The sequence below is a fragment of the Bos mutus genome, chromosome 13 (genome assembly GCF_027580195.1).
Source record: "Bos mutus isolate GX-2022 chromosome 13, NWIPB_WYAK_1.1, whole genome shotgun sequence".
Lineage (NCBI taxonomy): Eukaryota > Metazoa > Chordata > Mammalia > Artiodactyla > Bovidae > Bos > Bos mutus.
The window spans coordinates 32639194-32667134 of NC_091629.1; the positions used below are offsets into that span (position 1 = coordinate 32639194).

Consider the following 27941-nt stretch of genomic DNA (forward strand, 5'->3'; position numbering starts at 1 on the left):
TCTTGGAAGGAAAGCTATGACCAACCTAGACAGCATATTAAAAAGCAGAGACACCACTTTGCCTACAAAGGTCCATATACTCTAAGCTATGGTTTTTCCACTAGTCATGTATGGATGTGAGATTTGGACCATAAAGAAGGCTGAGCACCCAAGAATTGATACTTTTGAATTGTGGTGCTGGAAAAGATTCTTGAGAGTCCCTTGGACTGCAAAGAGATCAAACCAGTCAATCCTAAAGGAAATCAACCCTGAACATTCACTGGGAGGACGGATGCTGAAGCTGCAATACTTGGCCACTGATGGGAAGAGCCAACTCATTGGAAAAGACCCTGATTCTGGGAAAGACTGAGGGTAGAAGGAGAAGGGGGCAACAGAGGATGAAATCACAATGGACATGATTTTGAGCAAACTCTAAGAGATAGTCAAGGACAAGGGAAGCCTGGCGTAATGCAGTCCATGGGTTTGCAGAGAGTCAGACACAGCTTAGTGACTACACAGCAACAACAGTTTTACAAATAGGCCTCCCTGGTGGCTCAGTGGTAAAGAATTCACCTGTCAATGGAGGAGACTCGGATTCCATCCCTGGGTCAGGAAGATCCCCTGCAAAAGGAAACCCACTCCAGCATTGTTGCCTGGAAAATCCCAGATAGAGGAGCCCGACAGGCTACAGTCTATGGGGTCACTGAAGAGTTGGACATGACTTAGCAAGTAAACAACAACAACAAATCTTACAAATATCTCCTGGAATGGCTAGCCTCGGGGAGGGTATGTATTAATTTCTTCTCTCCTGTAGCCATTCACATTAGAACAAGGTCCTGAATAAGGCATTTTGGTTTAACATTCAGGCAGAGGGCAGGGTTCCCCAAGTTGACCATTTTGTGCGGAGAGTATCCTTTTAGTAAACACAAGCAATGAGGAGGAAAGGTTAAAGTTAAAAACAGATCCAACATAGAGTCAGTTCTTCTCTGTAACCATTTCCCACTGTCAATGACCATTTCACAATCTTGTGGAGAAAGGAGCAATGACTGTTCTAATTGTTTCCTGTTGTGTCTTGTCATATGGATCTCTCTGGGCATGTCTGCCATCAGTGCCAATGTTACAAATATTGCTTCTTAGGACTCCCCTGGTGGTGCAGTGGAGAGTAATCTGTCTGCCAGTACAGGGGACATGGGTTCAATCCCTGGTCTAGGAAGATTCCACATGCTGTGAAGCAAGTAAGCCTGTATGCCACAACTACTGAGCCTTTGTGCCCCAACAAGAGAAACCACCATGATGAGAAGCCCTTGCACTGCAATGAAGACCCAGTGCAGCCAAAAAAAAAAAGCAAATGTTGTTTGTTTTATGTGTATATGGAAGTGTCTCATTTACACCTGCAGAATTAAAAAATATTTACAACTTAAGAGTTATATTTTATTTGGCAGGAATTTTGAGGACTTCAAACCTGGGAGGCAGCATATCAGTTTAAGCAATTTAGCACTTTTCTATGTAAAGGAGAGTGAAAAAGTTGGCTTAAAGCTCAACATTCAGAAAACGAAGATCATGCCATCTGGTCCCATCACTTCATGGGAAATAGATGGGGAAACAGTGGAAACAGTGTCAGACTTTATTTTTTGGGGCTCCAAAATCACTGCAAATGGTGACTGCAGCCATGAAATTAAAAGATGCTTACTCCTTGGAAGAAAAGTTATGACCAACCTAGATAGCATATTCAAAAGCAGAGACATTACTTTGCCAACAAAGGTCCATCTAGTCAAGGCTATGGTTTTTCCTGTGGTCATGTATGGATGTGAGAGTTGGACTGTGAAGAAAGCTGAGTGCTGAAGAATTGATGCTTTTGAACTGTGGTGTTGGAGAAGACTCTTGAGAGTCCCTTGGACTGCAAGGAGATCCAACCAGTTCATTCTGAAGGAAATCAGCCCTGGGATTTCTTTGGAAAGAATGATGCTAAAGCTGAAACTCCAGTACTTTGGCCACCTCATGCGAAGAGTTGACTCATTGGAAAAGACTCTGATGCTGGGAGGGATTGGGGGCAGGAGGAGAAGGGGATGACAGAGGATGAGATGGCTGGATGGCATCACTGATGGACGTGAGTCTGAGTGAACTCTGGGAGTTGGTGATGGACAGGGAGGCCTGGCGTGCTGCGATTCATAGGGTCGCAAAGAGTCGGACACGACCGAGCGGCTGAGCGACTGAACTGAACTGAACTAGGGACTAAACAACAACAAACAAGATTAGATAAGAAAAGGATTAGATAAGATCAGATAGACTGATAGTACTGTTCAGAGGTTACCTGGTGGCTCAGAGGTTAGAGTGTCTGCCTGGAATGTGGGAGACTGGGGTTAGATCCCTGGATCGGGAAGATCCCCTGGAGAAGGAAATGGCAACCCACTCCAGTACTCTTGCCTGGAGAATCCCATGGAGGGAGGAGCCTGGTAGGCTACAGTCCATGGCGTCGCAAAGAGTCAGACACGACTGAGTGACTTCACTTCACTGTATAGAGGTTGAATAGTGACGTTTTTCGACCCCATAGACTGTAGCCTACCACGCTCCTCCATCCATGGGCTTTTCCAGGCAAGAGTACTGGAGTGGGTTGCCATTTCCTTCTCCAAGAGGTTGAATAATTAAACATTAAACTAGAATTCAGAAAAGTGAGATGAGATAAACATCAAAAGGAGTAGAAATAAAACCTATCAGAGCAAGAAAGGGAAAAAATATATATAAAAAGAAAAGCAAGTAAAATCATGTTTGGGACTTCCTCGATGGTCCAGTGGTTAAGAATCTGCCTTGCAATGCAGGGGCTATGGATGGGTTAGAACCCTGGTAGGGGAACTAAGATCCCACATGCTCTAAGCAACTAAGTCCTCGCCTTCTGGAGTCTGTCACAGGACACAACTGGAGTCGCTGGGTGGCAGTGAAAGATTCCACAAAACCAAAGAAGATCACACATGCCATAATTAAGACTCAAACACACACACACACACACACACACACACAGATCATGTTCTCATGGCAACTACTAGAGGCAGAAGCAGTCGGACTGAACTTCATGGAGCACAGAGAAGAAAAAAATCTCCAGACAAGTAGAAAGTCTCCTAAACAAGGACAAGGCGTAAAACGTAAAGGCAATTCACCCATTGGAACGGGTAGGAGACTGAAATACTGCTCACTCCCCCTTGACAGGATTATCCAGAAAGTCTATATATGGTATTTAATTCTAATTCCATTGTTTTTTAATGATCCTTTCTACATTTCTAGTAGATACATTTTCATTTTTTCTCTCAGTATCAGCATTTCAATACCTGTGTAAGAAGCTAAAGATTTCTTTTGATAAATACTCAGATCTACAATGACGTTCAAATTCCTAGAAGTGTTAGTCGCTCAGTCGTGCCCAACTCTTTGGGACCCCGTGGACTGCAGCCCACCAGGCTCCTCTGTCCATGGGATTTTCCCAGGATACTGGAGTGGGTTGCCATTTCCTTCTCCAGGGGATCTTCCCCACCCAGGAATCGAACCCAGGTCTCCTGCACTGCAGGCAGATTCTTTACCGACTGAGCCATGAGTGAAGCCCCTAAAATTCCTAAGCCACTCTGAACTAAGTTTAAGATGAACTCCAATGTGGGTCTGTCATCACAGAGCGGAAGGGAATGGTTCAGAGGCCACAACCACCATTCAAATTCACTTTGACATAGAACTCAACAAGAAGACAGTCCCGTAACACTGCAATATTAATAAATACCAATAATATAATAATATATCAATAATCAGTATAATGTATAATTTCTATATTAACTAGTAATGCCATCTTAAAGTTGTTGAATTAAACAGGATGATGCACTCTAGCTTGGCTACAATACTTTTTTTCAGGAAACGATTGCTATTATTGACAGTTTCTAATACCCATATCTTTGGCATATGGAAAGTTCAAAAGAGGGAAAAGAACAGAGAGCTAGTATTAAATACTTTTTCCGTACTAGGTATTTCAGTAATATTTATACTTCTCATGAAGCGCCCCACTCCCAACGCCTCCTTCCAGAGCCGCGGACACCTTTGGTTTCGGGGCAGGACCGGAGACGACTTCTGCCCTATCCCGGCCACAGCTGCCGCGCCGTCGTCCGGCTTGCGCGCTCCTCCCCTCGCCTCCCCACCGACCCCGAAGCCGGTGGGCGGGCAGACAGCGGCTGCACAAAACACCTCCTTTGCAGCCCGCCGGGCCTAACGGCGCGCGAGTGCAGCCGCCGCCAGGGGCGCTGGTAAGCCCAGCGGCGACGCTGTCGCAAAAGCGTCGCGAAGGCTTCCGTCCTTGGCGATCTAAGGCCACCTGTATAAGATAGCGTGTTGGGGTTTGAGAACCAGTATGGAGGCCGTCGATCTTCTCCAATATTGCGGGGAGTCGATGAGGAAGCGGTTCGCCAGTGCCCTGGATTGCTGAGCTCTCGCCGACTGCGTCCCCCTCGAGCGCCAGCAGGGTCATGCTGGCTTCGCGGATGGCGCGCGCCTCTTGGGGGGCCCTGCGCGTCGCCGCGTGGGCACCAGGAGCGCGGCCGGGAAAGGGGCGCGCCCGCGGGGCTCTGCTGCCGCCCGCGCCCGGCTGCCTGGGTTTCCTGGCTGAGCGCTGGTGGCTGCGCCCGGCTGCGCTCGGCTTGCGGCTGCCTGGGGCTAGCCCGCGAGCCCACTGCTCGGGCGCGGAGAAGGCAACCCCCGGGCCCGCGACCGGAGAGGACGCTGCTGTTGAGGCCCGACGTGGCCAGTGGGGCCCGACGAGCGCCTCCAACCTGGTACGTACCAAGGAGGAGACGGAGAGGCGACGGCTCCGGCGGGCTCGGTCCCGGACACGAATAACGTGCCCTGGCTGGTCAGGTCCGATGCTTCCATTTCAGAACTTTTAAACCGTTCCCTCAAGAGAAGTTACGGGTAGGTCATTCGGTCGGGACGAATATCAGCGGTACCAGCCTGATCCTCTTTGCGTCTCGGTGGTGAAGTTAGAATCCTCTCCTCCCCCTCTATCCTCACCTGTAGCTGGACGCGCCTCTGGATGTTGCATTGGTAAAAATAGCCTTCACTTATCTTTTTAAAAGCCCGTTTTAAATTTTATGAAGCGAATCCCCTATGTTTAAGGCAAGTCTGTGAGCGTCTTCAGAAATATATACAGGCCTTTCTGTTTGCTTGTGCAGGTTTGGTTAACTACCGTTTGACCTTTGGTAACTTTAAACATTGTATAGGATGAAGGGTAACTAATTTAGATCGTAATTAAAAGATCTTTTAACCTCTAATTATAGAAAAAGATTAAGACTTTCTGAGGTAAAGGAGGAAAATATTTGTCTGCTCACCTGTTGAAATACTGACCAAAGAGAAGACATCAGAGCATGAGTGTGGGAGAGCTTTTGATGTCATGTAGCAAGACTCATGCAATTATTACATCTTCAATTGTTATGTCTTCAGTGGGCCCCTGTGCCGCTTTCATCAGTTGTACAGCATGGGTTGGGTTGGCCACATCCTGGCAGGGGTCTCAGCTCCATTAATAGCTAAAGCATGTTGGGGTTTGAATGCTGGATGCTTTGAGGTTGCCATATCCTGGCTGAAGTCCTTCCCAGAACGGCAGTAGTTGGTCGAGTATGCCACAGGTTATCTGGTTGGGTAATCTGAGATTAGCTCTCTTAATTTTAGTTTAGAAACGTTTACAAATTTAATAATTAGAAATTAATGAGGTATTTTAACTGAAATATTTTGTGTGGAGCTAAAAAGAATCCTTTTCATTGGTCCAGGACCATTCAGTCTGGTTTATTAATTCACCAAATGAAATGATGTGGTTGTTTGCCCCTGTCTTTAATTTTGTCCCATGGGCATCTCTGTTATGAATTTTGGCCATCTGTATTCTGACCTTTTGCTTTGTGTTTCCCTTTTCTCAGTCACGAACTGTACCCTCCCCTTCCCTCCTCAGTGAGTTGCGGTTATATTGGATCAGTGTTTGATTTATCTGTACTGCAGTATGGTCAACAGACTTATCTTTTTTTTCTGGACTCTGAACACTTGGACCTTTGAACTTGAGTTTGGAATGTTCCAAGAATGAGTCCATTTAATTAATATTGTGGTTTACCTTCAATAAAAGGTCCTCCAATAGAGGTCTGTAGTGCTGATTGTTTCCCAGAAAATTTGAATTTTTCTGTAGCTTTAGTGACAGTATTCTGCTCCCTGACTCCCCAAACCCCATTATCCTTCCAGGCTGAGGTGAACATTTCTTGCCTGGTTCTGTTTATAAACACAAGCTTAGTATCTTTAGAGGATTGCCTTTTCTTACAGAATGGTTCAAGGTATTTTAAAAGAGGCCTTTAGAGGTGGATGCTGTTACTTTTCTAAAAGATTAAGATTCAGACAAATTGCTTACTGGTTGAGAATGAGGTTAAATATGGTTATCTTGTGAGGAGATAGTCCCATGAGATAGAACTGGCAGTCTTGACTCGGTGGCGAAACTAACCTTTAGGAAATGACATTTTCTCTGTATTATTTCTGTACCCAGTTTTGTGCCATGTGTCTTAGTTCTTTAAAGTTGAAGGACCCTTTCGTGAAACAGATTTTGTTTTGGCAAGGAAGGAATGTTCTTCAGAGCAGCTGCCGTGGTGCCCTTTTGTTGGTGCCAACTTCAGACACCTTGCCTCCCAATGAAGTTTCAAGGAATCATAAAGCTCCCATAGGGAAGCTGTGAAAGCCCTCAGCTTCTGGTTGGGGATCTTAACATTGCTGTGGCTATTTTGAACAGATTTCCCAAGGATTTCAGACACTATTCCTTGTTCCATTTTCTTCCAGCAATTCTCCAGTTTAGTGATGACGTTATGGAGTTAGATGGTTTTAACCCTTCTTCATTCGTATCTCCAAACGCTGTGTATGGCATTTAGCATTCTTTTGATGGGTATGTATAGAAGAGTGAGGAGAGGTTATTTGCAATAAATGTTTTTTAGCCAGAATGCCCATGGTCGATAATTTGGCTTTTTTCTGACACTTTCTAGACTGTTTATCTCCTTGAAGTATAAGATTTTCCTGAAGTTTCACTTCTAAAAATTTTTTATTTTGTATAAAGGGAAAGTAATTCTTTTTAAAACAATTTTATTGAATATAGTTGATTTGCAGTGTTGAAGTTTCATTTTTAAAAGCAGTATGTTTTTAGTGTTGAATTCTAATTGTGAAGTCGTGCATTACAATCTTGACTTATATGATATTTTTATTCCTCTCTAGTAAGAAAATCTATATAGTCAGTACTTTAGTCTGTGTTTGGGTACATGACATACCTATAAGTTGCTGGAGTGTATTTTCCAGTGTATATAGTTATTTAAAGTATGAATTTATAGTATTTAAATTTTGTTGTCTTTATGTTTCAGTATGAAAACCCCTGGACAATCCCAAATATGTTGTCAATGACGAGGATTGGCTTGGCCCCAGTTTTGGGCTATTTGATTATTGAAGAAGATTTTAATATTGCATTAGGAGTTTTTGCTTTAGCTGGGCTAACTGACTTGGTAAGTTGTAAAGGTACTCCTCTTGTTCTGCTCCCCTTCTAAATCCCAGTCTCCACTACACTGAAATAATGCAGCCTCAGTTTGCTTTTCCTTGGAAGAAAATCCTCAAAGATGCATTTCACCTAGTACTTTTATAAAGGCTTGTCATTAGCATCTGTGTGGGACTCTGTTATTCTCCGTATTATCTAAGGAAGGAAGTAGAGGTTGTAGGGAGGCATTGGAGAACTTCTTCAAGAAAGAAAGAAGCCTTAGAAATTCTCAAAGGGCCAACTACTTGCTTTAGGGATATAAATAAAGGAGAGAAGCTGAGACTGTTTTTTTCTGCTTATGTAGTAGAGAGAAGTATCTGATCTGCAACAACAGTTGGTTTTACTGATGGAGAGGGAAGTAGTGGGCCAGCTGTTGTGACCGGGAGCTTGTAGAGGCCAGATCTCTGCTCAGGTTTATGCTGGCAGGAGGCCATAGGCACCCCACAGGTTTGGTCCTTGATTCCTGTTCCATACCCCTCCGACTATCTTCCAGAAGACCCTGCCCTAGGTGGGCATTAGGCATCCTTCCTTCCTTCTACTCTCCCGGTAGATGGACAGAGGAGAAGAGAATACTTTGACACCACTGTGTCAGCTTAGAGGGAGGGAAAGATTAATTCAGGTTATTTCAAGTTAGAGCTTGGAAAATAATTTTAATAACAGAAAGCTGCTCTATGTGTTATATATAAGCTCTTGTGGACTGGCCAGTCATTGTCATGTATGACGTTATTTGTATTTATCAGCCACCTGTTGCATAAAAAATTGAAATAGCTTATAAAACTATGTGTTCTGCAAAAACAAAATTGAAGGAAGTGGGGAAATGGTAGAGGAAAAATTTTAAATCAGGACAAAAGCATGTAGAAACAGATGTTGTATATATATATTATATATTCTTGTACAAGGCTGGTCTGAGATCCAAGTAAGCACCCAGACAAGCAATAGTAATTTGGTGCCTCTTTAAACTGATGTATGTTTGAAAAGTTATGCTCAGTATTTAGTGAGAATAAAGAGAAACTTATTTTCTGTTAATGCAGTTTGTATAACATCTTCCTTTGTAACATCAGCTATTCCCTTTGAGATTCATAGAAACAAAATTCCACCTGTTGAGCAGTATGGAATTAGCTGAAGGTTTTGCAGGATAAACAAAGGAGGGTGTTTGCATTGTTATATGACATTTCCAAATGTGCATCAAATACAGTCTCTCAAAATGGCTACCTCCTCTCTTTTTCCAGAATTTAGCTCCTGTTTGTCACAATTTCTCCCCATTCACACAAACTCTTGGTTTGTCCCTACTTTTACCTCTGAAGTGTGAAGGCCTCTACTTATTAAAATGGTCTCCAGGTCTGTCAAAGACCATTATACTGACAATGGATTTTTTTTTTTTTGTAATAGACAAGATCTTTTTCGGTTCCTGAATTTGCTTTTTTTTTTTTTTGGTTTGTACGTTTTCTTTAGTTGCCACATGAGATTGAAATGTTCATTAAGTGGAAGAGGCCTCATTTACATTTTTCTAAATATAGAAGACAATGTGTGTAGAAATCTAAGTTAACTGGCATGGTTTTACACTTATACTCCATGGAGGTTTTGATGCCTCTAGAATGGCCACTGGGCAGATGGTTAGACTCATGGAGGGTTTAAGCAGGGGAATGACAAAGCCTGATTTCTGTTATGTATGGGAAGGGAATTATAGGAATGCAAGAGTAGAAACAGAGAAGCTGGTTAGAGGGCATACAATAATCTAGGGTAGTGGGTTGAGAGTATGGTTTGAAGATAGAATTGATAGGTTAATGGATTGGATATGTGGGATGAAAGAAAGGAATTAAATATGAGTGCTAGGCAGTTACTTTTTTCTTTTCAACAAGCAGATGCATGGAGGTTTACATTTTCTATGATGGTTAACATTCAGAGTAGGACAAAGTTTGTGGGAAAAGAGTTGTTATGCCTGTTCAGGTGGAGGTAACAATTGGGTATTTGAATACAGTAGTTTGAAGTTGGAGGAAGTCATGGTTAGAGACAGATTTAAGAGTTATTATGTAGATGGTCAAGTCTGGATAAAATCATCTAAGCTGTGGTAAAAGAAGAGAATGGGTCAGAGAAAAGAGCAGTAAGTAGAGAAATGGAGAAGGAGCTGGTAAAGGACACTGAAAAGGAAAAACTAGTTAGAAAGGAAGCAAATCGAGCAGTAAGTTGTCCTGGATATTAAGAAGGTGCTTCAGTTGTGTTGAGGATAGATTTGTGACCTTTATGAGTACCATCTCTAGAGGATGGGACAGTCAGAGTGAGTTGGTGAGCATATGTGAGGTAGTGATGGCAATAGATGTCACTTTGAGGAAGTTTTACTTCACAGGGGAATAAAGTCAAGGAAGGGTAGTTTATAAAGAAATATATATTGGGGAAATTTTTGTTGTTAATTAACTAATTAATTAAATGACTGAGTAGGAAGAGAGAGATTGATGCTTGGGAGGTGGGGGAAACTCACAGAAGGTAAGAGGACCTGGGGTCAGGGATCAGGATAATAGAGATAAATGTGCCTAGATAGTGGTGGGTGGTGGGATTCAGAGGTGGGAATATGAGGGAGTGCTGGCAATCTGCTTTTACTTTTCGAGGAAATACGGACATGATCATGAGCTAGAGAGAGGCTTTGGGAGGGACAGAATCAGTTTGTGGTAAGAGCAGGCTGAAAAGAGAAGGTAAACATAGTAAGGAGGTGTAGGTTTACCAGGCTGTATCGAGTGCCCACAGGAGATTTGTGGGCATGTAAAAGTGAGACTCATCAGCTCATTTAGGTGTTTTTCAGTGTTCAGCTGTTTGGGTGTCGGCTTAGAGTACATGATAGATGTATTTAAGTAGTATTGAGAGAGAGTGGAATAGGGAGTTATAGAGATTTACAAAGAAAAAGTGGTGTTGATGACCTTGGAATCCAGTGTGGGTAGAGGAGCAATGAGAGTGAGAAGATGACAGTGAAAAAATGGGAGATTGAGAACAGAAACTGAACTGGCACCTGAATCTGCCGAGGCCCTAACCCCCAGGTCTAGGCACTTTCTGTTAGTGTTACCTCTAGTATACTTAAGAAAATAGATTTTTTTCAGTTGAGGTAGTAATAGCTGATAACTGATGTTTTTGAGGATTTACTGAGTGCTGAGTGCTAAACAGATTTTAATCATGTTATGTACTGAAACAACCTATCCTTTGAAGTGGGTAGCATTATCTCTCTCTTACAGGAAGTAAGGAAAGGAAAGGAAAGGCCTAAGCCTCAGTTTTGGCTTAGGCCAAATGTTGTGCCCAGAGTTACATAGTTAAGTGAGCAGGAGAGCGAGTGCTTGAACCACCACTTACATTCTGCTGTGAAGACTAAGTTCTTAACCATTATCCTGTATGACAGCTGTCTCTAAGTTATTGGAATACTTGAGATATGGAGGACTTATCCTTTAAAATGTACCATGTTAAATTGTGTCTAAAGTAATTTGATCTTTTTCCTTGGAAATAGGACTAGAAAATTCAAACATTTGTTGAAGCTTGAAGTTAAATAAAATGAATAAAAGCCAGGTAGGGACTTGGAAAATCAGAAAATATCTACGTTGTTTAATGAAAATAGGCAGTACTTGATTTCAGTCAATTTTCTTCCCATTCCTCAAGTGAGCTTGGAGATGTGGATTTTTTGAGGTAAGACTTTGAATATTTAAATATTGGCAAGTAATTTATACTTTGAAAACCTCTGGGCAGTTCAAACAAAACCAGCCTGCAGGCCTCTTGGCTCCCAGGAAACCAAGTATGACCTCTGCTGTAAAATATAATTTGTTTCCAAGAGTAGTGAAAATCAAATTTTAAGTAGGCCAAATGCAAAGGATTGAATATTTTATTCAGGTACAAGTCATGCAAATCTAGTCAGCCATGGAATTAACAGCGGCACTAGACAAAAAATATTGATGATAACAGTTAAAATAAAAATGATAACAGCTAAAACTTAGAGAATTGGATACTGTTATAGAAAGGTAGGTAGGAATGGAAGTTAGGAAATCTTGCCGTTAAAGAGGAGCCCTTGCAAGTAAAAGCAGCTATTTGGGGGTGGTGAAATAGCCGAGGATTTGAGAATAGGGGGTACCGAGTCTGTGCTCTGTCCGTCATGCTTTCTTTGAGTTTTATTTGGGTTCTTTACATCTTTAAATTTGTGTCTGGGTTCATCCCTCAGAGGGGCATTGTGGAAACATTGAGAAATAGCTGAAGGCCTTGAAAAAGAAAAGTACTGTAGGAAAGTAAAATTATTTTCTGACCAATTGGTAATTTAAAAGTTAAATGTATACCAGTAAAACAGGAGGTTTGGGAGTAAGAAACAGAAGAGGTTTTATCTACATTTTATGAAAGTATAGTTATTCTGGTACCTTTTTAATCTTCAAGATATCTACTCTGTACCCATTATGACATTTATTAAAAAAAACTTCTATTTTCAGTTGGATGGATTTATTGCTCGAAACTGGGCCAGTCAAAAATCAGCTTTGGGAAGTGCTCTTGATCCACTTGCTGATAAAATACTTATCAGTATCTTATATATTAGCTTGACCTATGCAGATCTTATTCCAGGTAAGAGCGCCGTTGTGTGTGCTTTTAAATAGTACAGGGAAGGGTGACATTAGTCAGCTTAGGATTTCTCTTGATTGAGAGACAAATAATTTTTGTTCCAAAAATATGTTTTTCAACTTTAAAGTGTTTCCCTAATTTTATTTTATTTTTTTGTTTCCCTAATTTTAAACTATTGAACGGTTTTTCTTGCCAAGCTGTTTGTTTTACTTTCAAATTTATAACTTTGTATACACTAGTAGAATCTGTTTTCTTAGTAAAATTGTTTAAAATTAAAATTGAACACATTTCACAGTGCTAATTTACATTATCCTAGAATCTTTTGAAACTATTATATTTTCTTAGTGCGTAGCTTTTTAAAAGCAATTTAAAGTTTTCCTAAGTCGTCTTATTTACTAAGTACAGTTTAATAAATGAGAGCTCTGAAGGCCTAGAGATGTCTATAAAATTTCACTTTGTTATTATTACTTAGACACTATTATGCAATTTCAATTATCGTGTAGTTTGTATACTGTCTGAATACTGTTTGTAACAAAAGTTTATGATCTCTTGTATTTTGTACTGTTTTTTGGGTTGTCCATTTTCTACTTCAGCTGTGTTTCTCAGTTTTTATCCTTTGGTGCAGATTAAACTGTTTATTTCTGAGTTAGAAATAGGATTGAAAACAAAGAAACTGCCACTTGCTCCTTCAGTACCATGCTGTTACTGACATTTGATAGGAAGAAGTGTAGTGGTGTTTCAGTCTAGGGCATTCTTCTCAATCTAGAGATTCTTTTTCTCCTCTATCTTTAGGCTTTTAAATCCGCATAACCAAATTTAAAAATGAATTAAACTACTGTTTTTGTGCTTCTCTGAAAGTCATGATTATGGTGTGTATATGGTTGGGGGTATTGAACGGGCAGGAGTATGCTATACATAATATAGATAATTTGTCGGGAAAAAGATCCTAAGGACCATTCTGTTAACATTCATAATTAAGATTATTGTGTGGTGTGTGTATTTTCATGCTTCCCCTAAAGCTTTTTCAGAGTTACTTTGTATTTTGTTGTATTGTTTTACACAGAGGTTAGCCAGGTATTTTCCTGTTGAACATAGAGATTGTTTCTAGGTTTTAGCATTATGGATAATGTTGATATAATTGGTGTAGGTTGCTTTTCAAGCCTTCATTATCACTCATTATCATTCTGGGCACTTGCATTTTCTGTCTTCTGTGTTGGGTCTGTTTTTCCCATGGCTTCCATGTGGAGTGTAATCTCCAGTTGTTTCCTGTGCTCGGATGCAGCATGGCAGCAAGGTTTTAGAGGTGTACTATGTCTTTATTCTACAGATGTCTAAAATGTCTTCATTCTACCCTCCATACTTGATTGAGATTCAAAAGGGGCATAATTTTCAGTTGCAGATTGTTTTCACTCAGAATTTTGAAGACCTTGTTCTATAGGTTTCCACATTCCATCTTGCTGTTGAGAAGTCTCATGCCATTCTGATGCCTTTTCCTTTATATGTGATTATGTTTTGTATTAGAAAGCTTTTAAGATTTTTTTAAAAAACATTATTCTTAGTTGATGGTTTTAAAAAATTCTCTGTCTTAGAGATTAATTTTCTAACTGCTTCTTTGGACACTCAATTATCCATCCCAGCACTTTTATTAAAAAACCATGTGTATATATACATGAGTCCATTTCTGGGTTGTCTAGTTTATTCCCCATTGATTTGTCTATCTTTGTATCAGGACTGTCCCTAATAACTACTACTTTGCTAAAAGCCTTGATATACGATAGAACAAGTTCTTCTATCTTGTTATTCTTACCTCTTGGCATTTGTATGTGGATTTAGAATCAACTTTCAGGTTTCCCAGAAAAACTTGTTGGGATTTTATTGGGATACATTGAATTTACAGATTTATTTGGGAGAATTGACATTTTTATAATATCGTCTTCCAGTCCACAAACCTGTTGTATATACTCTATTTAGATTTGTTAAAATGTCAAAATGTTAGTTATTTCTAGAGAAGTAATAAATAATTATTAGATTTATTCCTAGGTAACTGATAATTCTTGATTCTTTTGTAAATGTAGCTCTGTTAATATTTCATTTTGTCATAGCTGCTTATTGTTTATAAGATCCATTTCTAATATTGATTTTTGTGTCTAGCAAAACTTGCTGAACTCTTATTCTAATAATATAAATGTATATTCTCTTGGAGTTTCTGCATCCTCAATTATGTATTGTCTGTAATTGATGACAGTGTGTTCTTCATCAGTACTTTTACCTTTTTAAAATTTTGCCTCACTATAGTACACAGTGCAGTGTTGACTAAGAGTGGTGTCTGTGTCTTATTTTCCGTCTCAGAAGGAAAGATTTCAATATTTCAGTATTAAATATGACATTTCCTGTCGAGTTTTGTAGAACCCCTTTGTAAGGATAAAGTTCACTTCTACAGGAAGTTTGTTCAGAAGTTGTTTTATGTTGGATATTTAATTTTATGAAATTTCTTTTTCTTCATGTATTATGGTAGTTATATTTTTTCCCTTTAAGCTTAATGTATGGTGAATTACATTATTGATTTTCTAAATTAAACCTGATGACATTCCTGTTATAAATCCAACTTGATCATGATATATTTTGAAGATATTGCTGTATTTGGTTTACTACTAATATTTTGTCAGTTCACATCTAGATTCACAAAATTGGCTTAAAATTCTTTTCTAAAAATGCCCTTGTTAGGTTTTAATATCAAGTTTTATACTAATCTCATAAAATGAATTTTAGGGAGTGTACTTCCTCCCCGACCCCCCATTCTTTGGAGATGTTTTGTGTGAGATTTCAATTATTCCTTTGAATGTTGGTAGAACTTGTTGAAGCCATTGATTCCTGGAGTTTTCTTTGGGAAAACGTTTTAAAATAATTCACTTTAAAAAATATATATATGTTCAGTTTTTGCTGGTTCATCTTTTGTCTGTTTTGTGAGTTACAATGTTTTTCTAGGAACTTGATTGATTTTGGCCACATTAAAAAAAATTACCATAAGCTATTTGTAAGTTAAAGTTACCCACATTAACTTTTTGATGTCTGTAGGGTCTGTAGTGTCCCCCCTTTCATCCTAATTATTAGTTATTCGTCCTTTTTTTCTTTGACTTGTCTTGCCAGAGGTTTGTCAGTTTTGTGACTCTTTACAAAGAACCAACTTTGAGCTTTGTCAAACTTCTCTGATATGTTTACTATTTCATTAAATCTTGTTCTTTTATTTCTGTGTCATCCTTTGGCTTTTCTCCGATGTTCTTTTCTAAATCCTTTAGATCAGTCCTGTCTTGTAGAGATGTAATGGGAACCATAGATTTAATTTAAATTTTTTTAGTAGTTATATTCATAGTGAAGGGAAACAGGTGAAATGTGTGTGTGTGAGATTGTTCTCCTGCTGCAGTGGAGACAGCATGTTCTGAGCATGCATTGCTGCCTGTGCTACCTCCCTTAATAACATTTTATTAAATCCACTAGATCAAAAATAGTCATTTCTTTGTATAATCAATAAAAATCATTAATGAGATTTTTGTTTATTTTGATACTCTGTCTTCAAAAGCCATCTTCAAAAGCCAGTGTGCAGTTTGCACTTACAGCATCTCAGTTCAGACTAGCCATATTTCAAGTGGTTTATATATGTAGCTGGTAGCTATTGTATTGAACAGTACAGCTGTAGATGAATGTTTAACTCATTCCTTTTTTTGTGGCTGGTGGGATCTTTGTTCTCTGATTAGGGATCGAACCTGTGCCCCCTAAGTGGAAGCATGGAATGCTAACCACTGGACTACCAGGGAATTCTCTCAGCTTTACTTTTTTAATGTTTGCATTTAAGGCATTTTGCATTTTCCTTTTCAGTATTTCTCATATGTTGGTATTTGTGTTCTTATCATTATCTGAATTCAGAGTAATCTATTTCTATTATGATTTTTCTTTAGCCTGTGGAGTTAATAAAAATTTATTTCTCAATTTGTGGGATTTTCTAACAGTTTTTTTTTGTTACTAATTTTGGGCATAATTACCTGTATTCAGAGAACGTGCTCTGTGATTTTTCAGCCGTTCAGTCCAGTATACAGTCAAATTTTATAAACAAAATTTTTAGGCATTTTTCAAGTGAATTTGTATTCTGTGATTATTGGGTGTGATGGTCTATGTGTGTCCATTTCGTCAAATTTTTAGTCCTAATAAATTACTTTTATTTCTTTTTTTTTTAAACTTTTATTTCTTTACTGATTTATTTTTTACATTTAGTCTGCTTTTCTGTCAACTACTGAGAGAGTGAAGTTTCCTGCTGTGTCTAGTTTTCCATTACTTTTTAGCTCTGATTTTTGCTTTGTGTCTCTTGAAGTTATGCTGTTAAGTACATATAAAGTAAAATTGTTGTCTTCTTGGTGAATTGAACATTTTATTTTGAAGTGACCTTCTGTATCTTTAGAAATGATTCTTGCTTTTGTCTGTTTTTTTTGAATATTACTTTAGCTACACTAGCTTATCTCTGGCCAGTGTTTGCATGATAAATAAATCTTTCACTTTCAACTTGTCTACATCTATTTTAGGTATTGCTTATAAATAACATATAATAGGTTTTTAATATAGCCAGTCTAAAAATATTTTCTCTCTCAACTGGAACATTTAATCCATTTACTATGATTACTGCTATTTGTGTAGCAGTCTTCCATTTTACTTTGTGTTTTATTTGAGCCGCATGTTCTGTTCTACTTTTGTCTATGTAAAGTTTGAATATTTATTTATTTGGCTGTGTCATGTTAGTTGCGTCATGCAGGGTCTTATGTTGCAGCACATGGACTCTCTAGTTCTGGCATATGGGCTCAGTAGTTGTGGCATGTGGGCTTAGCTGCTCCATGGCATGTGGGATCTTACTTTCCCCACAAGAATACCATGCAATTGTCTACTCATTTCTATTATTGGTAATAAGAAATCAACTGTTAACTCATTTCATTTTCCAAGGTATTTTTTTACTCTGGCTGTTTTTAAGATTTCTTCTTTCTCTTTGGTTTTTCATAGTATTTGGTGTGATTTTTCTTTTTTATTTATCCTGCTTGTGATTTGTTGGGCTTTTTAATATATAGATTGATATCTTTAATCAGTTATAAAAAATTCTGAGCCACAATCTTCAGGTATTGTTGCCTGTTTTTCTCCTTTTGGGACTGCAGTATATCTGTGTTAGATCTCACTGTATCCTTTGTGTCTTAGCCTCTTTTCTGCATGTTACCTGCTCATTTTATCTTTCTGAACTCCATTCTAGGTGATTACTAATGAAGCTGAAGCACACTCTCTCATTTCACTGCTTCTCTCGTCAGCTGAGCCAAATTCATTTAAATCTTCTATTGTATTTTTTTGTTATAGAATTTCTATTTTATTCTTCTTCAAACTTAGCAAATCATCTTCTATAGTTTTCAGTTTCCTGCTGAAATTTTCATGTATATTCCTTTAATTTTTATATATAGCCCTCTGAACATAGTAAGCTTTAGTTTTATAATATCTTTTGAGGGTCTCTTTCATGTGTCTGTTTCTATTGATTTTTACTCATGGTATCTATGTCTTTGGTATTTTTAAACTGTTAAACACTGTATTAATATTTTATAAGAATTTGGAGAAATATTTTGATGTATAGGATGATGGCATCACTCTTTGGAAGAGATTTTGTGTTCAGTTCTGCCAGGTGCCTAGGAATGCTGATAGTCTGGAACTACCTGCTGCTGCTGCTAAGTCGCTTCAGTCGTGTCCGACTCTGTGCGACGCCATAGACGGAGGCCCACCAGGCTTCCCTGTCCTTGGGATTCTCCAGGCAAGAACACTGGAGTGGGTTGCCATTTCCTTCTCCAGTGCATGAAAGGGAAAAGTGAAAGTGAAGTTGCTCAGTCGTGTCCGACTCTAGCAACCCCATGGACTGCAGCCCACCAGGCTCCTCCGTCCATGGGATTTTCCAGGCAAAAGTACTGGAGTAGGGTGCCATTGCCTTCTCTGGGGACTACCTAGATGGCCAGATAAAACATTCTTTTAAGGTTTAGTTTACTTAGGGCCAGCTCTTCTCTCAACCCTGTGGGAATATTTGTTCAGATCCTAGCTTAAAGCTAGGAAGTGGTTTGTCACTGCCCAACCTGAGGACTCTGGGCTTTGACTACGGTTCCGCCGTCACATAAGGCTGCCAAAACCCCTTTGTTTTATTCGGCTTTGTTGCTTACTTCTCTAGGGTCACGGACAGTGGCTCTGAGTGCCTAGGCTTATTTTCCCAAGTTCTCATTGTGATACTTTCTTAGCATCTTATAAGCTTTTCACTTTCAAGTTTTTTAAAAAATGGTCTTTAATTGTGTTAGCAGGAGAATTATTACCTACTCAGGTATTAACGGAGGCTGAACCTGAGAATCTTTTTTTAACCTTGTTGGCCTGAGAGTTTACAATAGTTTATGTTCTAGAGTTTGTCTTCCATTGTGCTGGGTAATGAGAAGGCCCCTTCAGTCTGAAAGCTTATCCTTAAGTTCTACACATTTCTCTCCAGATTCTCTTCTTATTGGAAACTCTCTTTTATTCTCTTACTGGGAGATTTCCTCAACTTTGTAATTTATCCCTTTATTGACATTTTTAAAGTCTTTTTCTTATATCATAGGTGCATATCATCATTTCAGGATATCTTCTGTTTATGTGTGTGTGTGTATGTGTGTACACTCTTTCTTTTTTCCTGTTTGTTTTGGTCTCTCTCTTGTAACGGAGACTGTTAAAATGCCTAGTGATCCTTGGCTCCTCACTCTGTACAATGTTAACTGGGTGCTCTCTGAGCGTTGGTGGAATTCATGGAGTGGTATCGTTCCCTCTGGGGTGAACAGACAGGGAGGGACCAGACATGGCCCTGCATTTTCAGTACTTGTAAGTCTGTTCTGTAGATAGGAGCTCTCTGTCTGCTCCTTAGAGGTTGTGGAGGTCCTGATTTAGAGGTTAGCATGTAGAACAAATGTTGGCAGACTTTTTCAGTCAAGGCCAGATAGTAAATAAATACTTCCAGTTTTGTGGGTCATGTGGTCTTTGTTGCAACTACTCAAGTCTGCTATTGTAGTGTGAGAACAGCCATAGAAAATACATAAACAAATGAGTGTGACTGTGTGTTAAATTTTCAATGCAACAGTGTATGCTAGTGATAGTGATCACTTTATGTGTAAAAGTGACTTGATTTTATTTCCCCTTTAACACTAATAAAATTTGCCCATGATGTCCTTCCTTGTTGCAGAAACTGTATTTCAGAGAGAATTAGCAAATAGAGAAGAAAACCTTGGAGCATTCCCTAACACATTTTACACCTCCACCAACACACTGTCGTACTCTAATAGACAAAAGGAAAGCTGCTTTAGCCCCAGAAGAAAAGGCAAGGGAAGACTGAGAGAGAAGGCAGGAGCAGTTAGGAGATTCAAAAACCAGGGAACTGGACAAAAACTGCCCCTCGAATGCAAGTTAAGAGCCTGTATGTACAGTATACAGGCTGTCAGTTGGCAGAGGCCTTGCAGCCCGGGTCCTAGTCTGGCTGCACTGTGAACCCCCAGGGAGCTTTCATCTATGCTTTTACAAAACTTTTATGAGGTGATTCTGTGATGAATAGTTAGTTTGGGGAACACTTGATTTTTTAAACAGTCCTTTCCTCCATCAGACAGATTGACAGATGGTGAACTGAGTCCAGAGATGCATTTTGCAGTACCACTGACTAACTGGTGACCTTGGCCAGGATATATAATCTGCCTGAGGCTTGTTTTCCTATTGGTAAAATGGGGATAATGATGGTTCACATTTCATGGAGATGATATGTAAATTAAATGACATAATATGTATATAATGCTTAAATTGTGCCAGATGCTCAATAAATGGTAATTTTGGTAGTTAAGAGAACTAGAACCCACTGCTTTGCAGTATATTGAATCACCTCATCTGTTCTTCTGTAGAAACCTCTTATTTATATTCTTTTCCACCTGTGGTGATGAACTGCAATAACAGATGTTTATTTTCCTCTAATGTTGTATTTACTATATATAATTTGCATGAGTTTGCTGCATTTTAAACTCTGATTGTTATTTGATTTTGCAGCTGATTATTGCTATATAGAAAAGTTGGGTTTATAGGCACAGAAATCCTGCTAAAAATCATGACTGGATTGTTTTGTTATTTGGCTCATACAGTGGAGTCTTTTTTATGCTCTAAATGCCGTGATTTGAGTGGATAAGCATTTCCCTTTGGAATCATCTTGTCATGAAGTACTACACCGTAGATCAACACTTATATGTATATAACAGCCACAACCAGCAGAGATTTAAGTTTTAAATCTGTAATTAATTAGTGAAATTGTTAAGTTGCTGAACCAATAGAATGTCAAAATTGGAGCAGACCATAAGGATAGCCTTAAAAGTAATTCAAGAAAAGCTGTTTGAAGGTATTATGGAAGGGCTATGCATGATCCTTTTATTTTAGTAACTGAAACAATTTGAACTGAGTGTTAGCCTCAAGATTTTTTCCTTTAAAAAATATTTCTAATAAAATGTGATTTATAGTCATGGTTAAAACTTCCTTCGATGTGGGAGGATGTTCAGTGAAACAAGACCTCTGCCCTCCCATTCTCACTGAACAAGGGAGCAGGAGTTCCTTGGGTGTCCACTTAAAATGTCCTTCTGGCTCTGGGGCCATCCTGTAGGATCTTAGGAATAGTGAGAAAACTATCAACAAATTGAGTTCATGTTTAGTTAGAATTCATTGACTGAATAAGCAGAAAGAAAAATGGAAATTGCTTGGCTAGGAACTGGCCAGGCAAAATTGAAGATATTGTTTCTCCACAAGTGGTACATGTAGCAAAATTTGCTGTTCATAAAATAATCTAGACTACAGAAGCAAGCAGTCAGTTCTTGAAAGTCAGAATGGCTTGAGTCCTGACATCTTTTCCAACCTCTTTACAATCTCATTCCATGTAATTATAGTGAGGTTATCTTTCCCCCAAACTTATAAAGCAGAGAAGTAAAGAGGAAATAGTGGTGCCTGAGTAGAGCTGACACTGATAACTACAACTGAAAAACATAGTCTGTCTGTCGCCTTGTTTTGAAGGCAGGTAAAAGAAGAATATAAAAATTACTGGTTCATGGTAAGGACCCTAGACAGGCATCAATAAATGTTTATTATAAAATTTTTACTTAGGTGACACCAATTTATGGTAAGGCTTTATGTTACGTGTAATGTCTAAATAATTTTCAGAATTCCAATCAAAATTATCTTATATTTGATTTTCAGTTCCACTTACTTATATGATAATTTCAAGAGATGTAATGTTGATTGCTGCTGTTTTTTATGTCAGATATCGAACTCTTCCAACACCGGTGAGTTTGTTTCAAAAAAATGTTTTTTAGTAGTGTTTGTAACTTAAGGCAAAAGGAAAAAAACACTATTGTGTACTGATTTTCATGGGAGTTTTATGGGATTTTATGGGAATAATTTATGACAATTATGTGTTTAATCCATTTACTAGGAATTTAAAGAAAACAGACTGCCATGTTGCTTTTGAATCACCATTATAGTAACTGTTCAGTGAACATGTGAATAATCCATTTTTTAAAAGCATGTTTTTATTTTAAGTTAAAATTGTTTTGATAGCCCATAAAACTCAGGCCAACTAGCCCTGTCCCTAGAAGGGCTAGTTGCAGAAGACTCTGTTAGGAAGGTTTTTTGTTTTTTAATATTTATTTGGTTGTGCTGCCTCTTAGTGTGGTATGCAGGATCTTCAATCTTCATTGCAGCTTGTGGGCTCTGTTAGTTGTGGCATGTGGGATCTAGTTCCCTGACCAGGGGTTGAACCCCAGCCCCTTGCATTGGGAACTCACAGTCTCAGCCACTGGACCACCAGGGAAGCCCCTTCTTAAGAGTGTTTTGTATGACTAAGCACCCTTTCCTATGTAACTTAGCTTCTACTACGGATTCTCTAGAACTGGTTTTTAAAAATTATAGTTTTATGAGCATAGGATAATTTGTTTGCACTTTTGTTCATTGGTTCTACAAATATTTGAGCAGATAAGTATAACTTAGCTAATAATCACTACATGAGCATAACAGTCTCATCTTTTGATTCCCAGTCCAGTGAAAATGTCAACATTTTATTCATTTTGATTTTTAGCCTATAAAGGAAAAATAATGATGAGGGAAATTTGTTTAGTAAAAAGATGTCATCAGCCTGACTTTATGATAGATCTAGCATATAGCCAGGCATGTGGTGTACACTCAGTAACTGTTACATATATTAATAATAGCAAAATATTTATTTTAAACTTAATAAATTGAATAAAGTTTATCCTTTTTTTTTTTGTCCTCTGCCAGCGAACACTTTCTAAGTATTTCAATCCTTGTTATGCCACTGCTAGGTTAAAACCAACCTTCATCAGTAAGGTAAGAGACACACAACATCCTTTTAAGTTATTATTCCCTTGTGGATTATTATAATGACTATAAACCTCAGTCTGGAGCGGCTGAAAATAAGATAGATTTTAATGCATTGACCATAGTGGATAGAGTGGCGTCACCAACCCTGTTCTTTTGTCCTCCAGGCTCTCTGGAGCTCTAGTATACATGTGTGTTTTGTGTTAGTGGTCTGGTGGTCTAAGAATTTAAGTCTCTGAATGAAGTATTAGGGCCATCACTTAGGGGAGGTGGAGAAAGTAGAAGCATAATTGCATATTGATTGAGACACAAAGAGAGTATGAAGATTTCTTTCTGCTTTCATTACCCACCCCTCCCTGTAGTGGAAACATCATATAATAAGGTCTCTTTCAGGTGCAATATCCATGCAGTTACATGGAAAAAGATAGGGGAGAGTTTTATTCACTAATAAACAACTCCTGCTCTTAGTTATCCATCTGTTGTCCTGAGCCCTTTTCAGGACAATAATTGCATGCTAGTCTTTGCACACAGAGAGGAAACTGTTAATGCCTATTGAGGCACATAAGTTTGCTCTAATTATTTTGCTCCATCCCTTGTGACAGAGGTTTAACAGGTTAATAATGCCAATCATCTTTGGGACAAAAGGATGATTACTCTTAAACCAGAGACTCCCTGGGGTTAATTTTTACCTACAAGTATGGATTGGTTGGTTGGTTATTTGTTTATTTACCTATTTATTTATTTCTGTGACTTATATATGTATCAAGTACTGTAATTGGAGTATAGCACCATATGGAAAGTGGCTTAAAGAGGTGCTAGGAACAAATGCCTCAACTCCTTGGTCTTGCAAGAAGTTCTTCAGACAATTTTTATTACTTCTTTTTAAAAACGGAGTGGAATCCTTATAATCTAGCTGCAGAATGGATAAGAGAACATTGGTGCTTCCTTCAACATATCACCTACTTTCCCAGAATGCTCATCTAGATGAGTAGAGAAAATCTCCAGTGGTTTTGTCGTCTTTTCTCCACCATACTGTCTTTTAGGGTAGGGAAACCTACTCATTTCCTCCTGAGAGCCTCTCATGGAGATGAATGCATTTCAACTTTCTAACTTGCATATCTAACCTAATGTTAGTGAGAGGAGCATTAAATGAAGTGCTGGGAAATCTGGGTTCTCAGTTTTGATCTGTAACCTGCTAGACTGTAGGCAAGTCACTTAACTCTTTACCTTTTCACCTGTGAAGAGTAGCCTCACTATTTCCATATTCTCAGGTCTGTTTTAATGGGTAACTAAGAAAAAGGCAAAGAACTTTACAGTATTACTGAATTGCTATGAAAATTCAAGATAATGGTGTTTTCTGATAGTTGCCCTTCCCCACCTTTTGCAAAGGGTAGCTATGCAGACAGATGAGCCAGTTAGTGAAGTTCAGCCATTTGTGTGAATGCCAGCTTTTTTGGCAGAGATGTTACAATATCAGGCATGCTGAGAGTCTGTTGTGTTATACTGTGATGGGTTATGCCTTTCTCTTGTAAGCTTGAAACACGACTGGGTTGGCACTGTTTTTTGTGACTTCTTTTTTTAAAGGTGAACACAGCAGTCCAGTTAATCTTGGTGGCAGCTTCTTTGGCAGCTCCAGTTTTCAATTATGCTGACAGCATTTACCTTCAGATCCTATGGTAAGCTTAACTTAGAAGTACTTTCTGAGGACGTCAACTAATGGCTTATTGTGACAATCCTAGAATTACTTTGTCCTTAATCATGTTTATTAAACACTGGGAAAAGCTATAGGGGCTATATTTTTTGATTGATACCATTTTTAAGAAGCTTACTATCAATTATAGGATGTAGAAGTTATAGGGGCTTTCATGCAAGTTATAAGGGATGAGAGATACTATGTTGGGGTTTTTGAGGAGAAAAATACATTCCAAGTAGGAAGAAGAGGAAAAACTTCAGGGAGGAGTGGCATTTGAGCCATGAAGTCTAGATGAAAAGAGACTGAGGGGAAACCTTTCTGGTGAAGGACAGACCCTGAGCAAACTCAGATGTATAGGAGAGTGGGTAAAAGGAAGTGCACCCAGCCTAATGAATGGGGCAGAGTGGGGAAGAAACTTGGAGAAAGGAGTTTGAATTTTATTTTGTTAAGATTATGTGTAGCCTTGAAAATGTGTCAGATTCATACTTTGAGTCCACGTACATCACACCGATACTAAAGTTTAATTAAAGCATTGCTTGATGCAGTCTGAGCCAGAAAATGGTTAACTAAAGTCAGCTAAGCTAAGAAGCTTTAAAAATGATACACATGCTGAACATTTTATTTGCTAAAATATAAATTGTACACTCATTCGTCCTATATCTTCTGGTATACGCCCAACTCATTTTCTTTGATTATAGGCTTATCAGTAGGATATTTTTTCTTTCTTGCAAAAAACTGCATCCATAATATAAACTCTGATTTTCATTTTCTTTTCTTTTAAAATGATATAAGAATGTAAGACATTTATGAAGCAGAGTATAGAAACTTTGTAGATTTTTATTATTTTCTCCAGTATTTTAGCAATTATATTGTCTACTTGTTGTTCAGTCACTAAGCTGCATTGAACTCCTTTGCCACCCCGTGGACTGTAGTAGTCTGCTAGGGTCCTTCTGTCCATGGGATTTCCCAGGCAAGAGTACTAGAGTGGGTTGCCATTTCCTTTGCAGGGGATCTTCCCGACCCAGGGATCAAACCTGTGTCTCCTGCATTGGTAGGCAGATTCTTTACACTGAGCCACCAAGGAAGTCCATATTGTCTACTTACTTCAGCAGTAGTGTTTAGCAGATTGCCTTGCCTTTCCAAGGCTTCTAGCTTAATTCCCAGAAATAGCAACTCGTCCTACATGTATATTTCATTAAATTTATGTGTGAATTTAGGATATTAAACTGGCATAAACAGGTTTGGGGTCAAACAAAAATGGTCTTGAGCCTGCACCTCACCTGGCAGAAGCAGAAGCTCATGTGTGCAGAAAGCTGCATACAGTCAGCGAGCCATGAGCATCATACGTGTCATTTCAAAGAGAATCTGATTAATTTCTATTAATTTTAAGTAAAGAAAGCTGAATTGTATTTAAAATGACTCAGATTATTAGAATTCCCCAAATCTGCAAGAAATAGCTTCTAATACTAATACTCTAAGCAGCATGGAACAGTGGGAGGAGCACGAGGGCTCTAGAGTTGGAACCAGGCCAGACTCATAGTTCTGTGGCCCTGAGCAAGCTCTCTGGGGCAGTGTTTCCTCTGTAAGGTAAGGCTGTGAAAATAAAACTACCTATCATACAAAAATGTCTGGGTAAAAATGACAATTGCTATTATTATTTTTTTCAGATTCATTAACTAGATTAATTGTTTGACATTATTGATTCAAATGAAGTCTTAAGGAAAAGCGATATATTTAGATTCTTGTTAAAAAAAATTATACTAACAGCCTTTTTTACTTTTAAACAACTCTTTTAAATGTATTCTTTAGTATATATTATGTATATTCTTTATGTATATTTATAGTTACCATTTAAACTAAATTTTCTTTTCTTCCATAAAAGGTGTTTTACAGCTTTTACCACAGCTGCATCAGCTTACAGTTATTATCATTATGGCCGGAAAACTGTCCAGGTGATAAAAGGCAGATGAAAAGTCATCATTATCGTCAACAAGGAAGCAGCACACATCAACAATGGCAGGGCCAGTGGGAGTCTACAGGAGTTCCCTTATTTTGGTTCAGCTGGAAGGAGGACTTGTCAGAACAAACCATGTCATCAAAATTTTAAGTAATGTGCATTGACAATAAGCTTGATCGTGGGCATATGCAGAATTTCCAACATATTTTTAAATACAAATAAAACTATAATTTAGGATTTTTTATCTTAGGTTTCTTAATTTATAAGTAGCAATTATTCTGATTATTGTCAGTCTTTTTTTTTAAGCCATTTAAAAGAATACATTCAAAAAGCCAGTTGAGAGCATGGAAACTGAAGAGTTGGCACTTTAATAAATTTGGATTGCTCACAGAGCACTAGGGAGTGTCCTGGGGTTAAATATAAAATCATGTATAACTTAGCTGCACAGTTGTATGTTTGACTTAGATCTGTGTACGTATTAACAGTACGTGTGATTAATATTTGATTATTTAGGATAATGACTATAAAGGTAGCTTAGTTTTGGGTAAAGTAAACTTGTAAAGAGATTTAAAATGTAGTCAGTTTTGAAATCAATAAGATCAAAATAGAAGCTATTGAAGTTCACATTCAGAAGTCTTCCAACCTCTCAGGTGCCTTGCATCAGGATGATAAGCGACAAAGGTAGTTGGAAAATGCAAACATGTCTGTTACCCTAGCCATTCAGGAGACAGTGAGTTATATCGTACCTTCCTACTATATTTCTAACATATGTTTATATGATACTGGGACCTGTACTTGTATCTTATGTAAATAATATGAAACTGTATATTTTTCAAAGTTTTTTTTTTTTAAACTTGAGGAATGTTAAGATGTTTTTTGTTAAGATGTTAAAGGAATAAAAGAGCTGGGAAAAAAATGACCCTCAACTTGGGTTGTTTGTATAGCATCCTATGGTCATCTGCTGTTGTGGAAGTTTTATGATTCGTAAAGTCCATTTAGCTGTGTCACTTGCACTTATGTTATAAAAATAATTGATTTAGGATCATCTGACTTCAAAGTCCTTTTCTCACTACACTGTTATGTTTAAGAGAATGGAAGGTACAAGGAGAGGAAGACGTGTGGCTAGTGCTGGCTGCTTCCCCTTCAGAGTGGAGGCCCATTGTTGCTCATTGTCCTAGGTTCTAACCCAAGTGTAATATAGCCTCATACCGTGAGGTTATCTAAATGTAGCCTGTTAAGCTGTGTTAAAAATTATAAGGAGTTACAAGCAGAATCCATGGCTCTCAGTTGTGGCATCGTTGGATCAGTGTGTCCTTTGTTGTCTGCTGGTCCTGGCTTCCTTGTTCCCAGATTAGCTGCTGAGTCACCCCTGGCTTGAAAAGTACAGAAGCCTGCAGCCACGGACACTGCTATGGACTCCAGTGGAAGTGGGTGAGAGAAGGGCTGTGTGAAGCTAGTCATTCTCCCCTTCTGGAACCTCCTTTAATGTCTCCTAATGGCCTGGGTGGCAGTGAGAAGTGGAAGTCAGATTGCTGGACTACCCAAGAGGCACATTGAACATGTCTCAGTACTAGCAAAGTATGAGCACATGAGTATGTTTTTAAAAGGGAGAACTTGAAATAAAGTAGGGGGGAAATTAGAATTTTGTTTTTTTGTTATGCTCACTTGTGCTCTAGCGTTGGTACTATTTGGAGTGACTTATAGTTGGATCCGTAGTCTCTTTAGTAGTCAAGTCTTAATCTGATTCTTCTTAA

General features: G+C 38.5%; 1 protein-coding gene across 3 annotated transcripts; it reads left to right on the forward strand.

Moving 5' to 3' along the window:
• Nucleotides 1–4302: 4302 nt before the first annotated feature.
• Nucleotides 4303–27106, forward strand: CRLS1 (cardiolipin synthase 1). 3 transcript variants are annotated; one of them, XM_070381260.1, is made up of 7 exons: nucleotides 4303–4775; nucleotides 7371–7508; nucleotides 11983–12112; nucleotides 21401–21486; nucleotides 22478–22546; nucleotides 24122–24213; nucleotides 26113–27106. In XM_070381260.1, the coding sequence occupies exons 1-7, from the start codon at nucleotides 4470–4472 to the stop codon at nucleotides 26198–26200; spliced, it is 909 nt and encodes a 302-aa protein (XP_070237361.1). In that variant the 5' UTR covers nucleotides 4303–4469; the 3' UTR covers nucleotides 26201–27106. The 3 variants fall into 3 exon arrangements, with proteins under 3 accessions (XP_070237361.1, XP_070237363.1, XP_070237362.1); XM_070381262.1 differs by lacking the exon at nucleotides 4303–4775 and adding an exon at nucleotides 4788–4911; XM_070381261.1 differs by lacking the exon at nucleotides 4303–4775 and adding an exon at nucleotides 4919–5043.
• Nucleotides 27107–27941: the final 835 nt, after the last annotated feature.

Excerpts from the sequence above, each read along its gene's own strand:
- CRLS1 (XM_070381260.1), top strand. The coding sequence starts at position 4,470 with ATGCTGGCTTCGCGGATGGCGCGCGCCTCTTGGGGGGCCCTGCGCGTC. Across the intron at positions 12,113-21,400 it reads CTATGCAGATCTTATTCCAG|TTCCACTTACTTATATGATA; the intron begins GTAAGAGCGCCG and ends TTTGATTTTCAG. Across the intron at positions 21,487-22,477 it reads ATCGAACTCTTCCAACACCG|CGAACACTTTCTAAGTATTT; the intron begins GTGAGTTTGTTT and ends GTCCTCTGCCAG.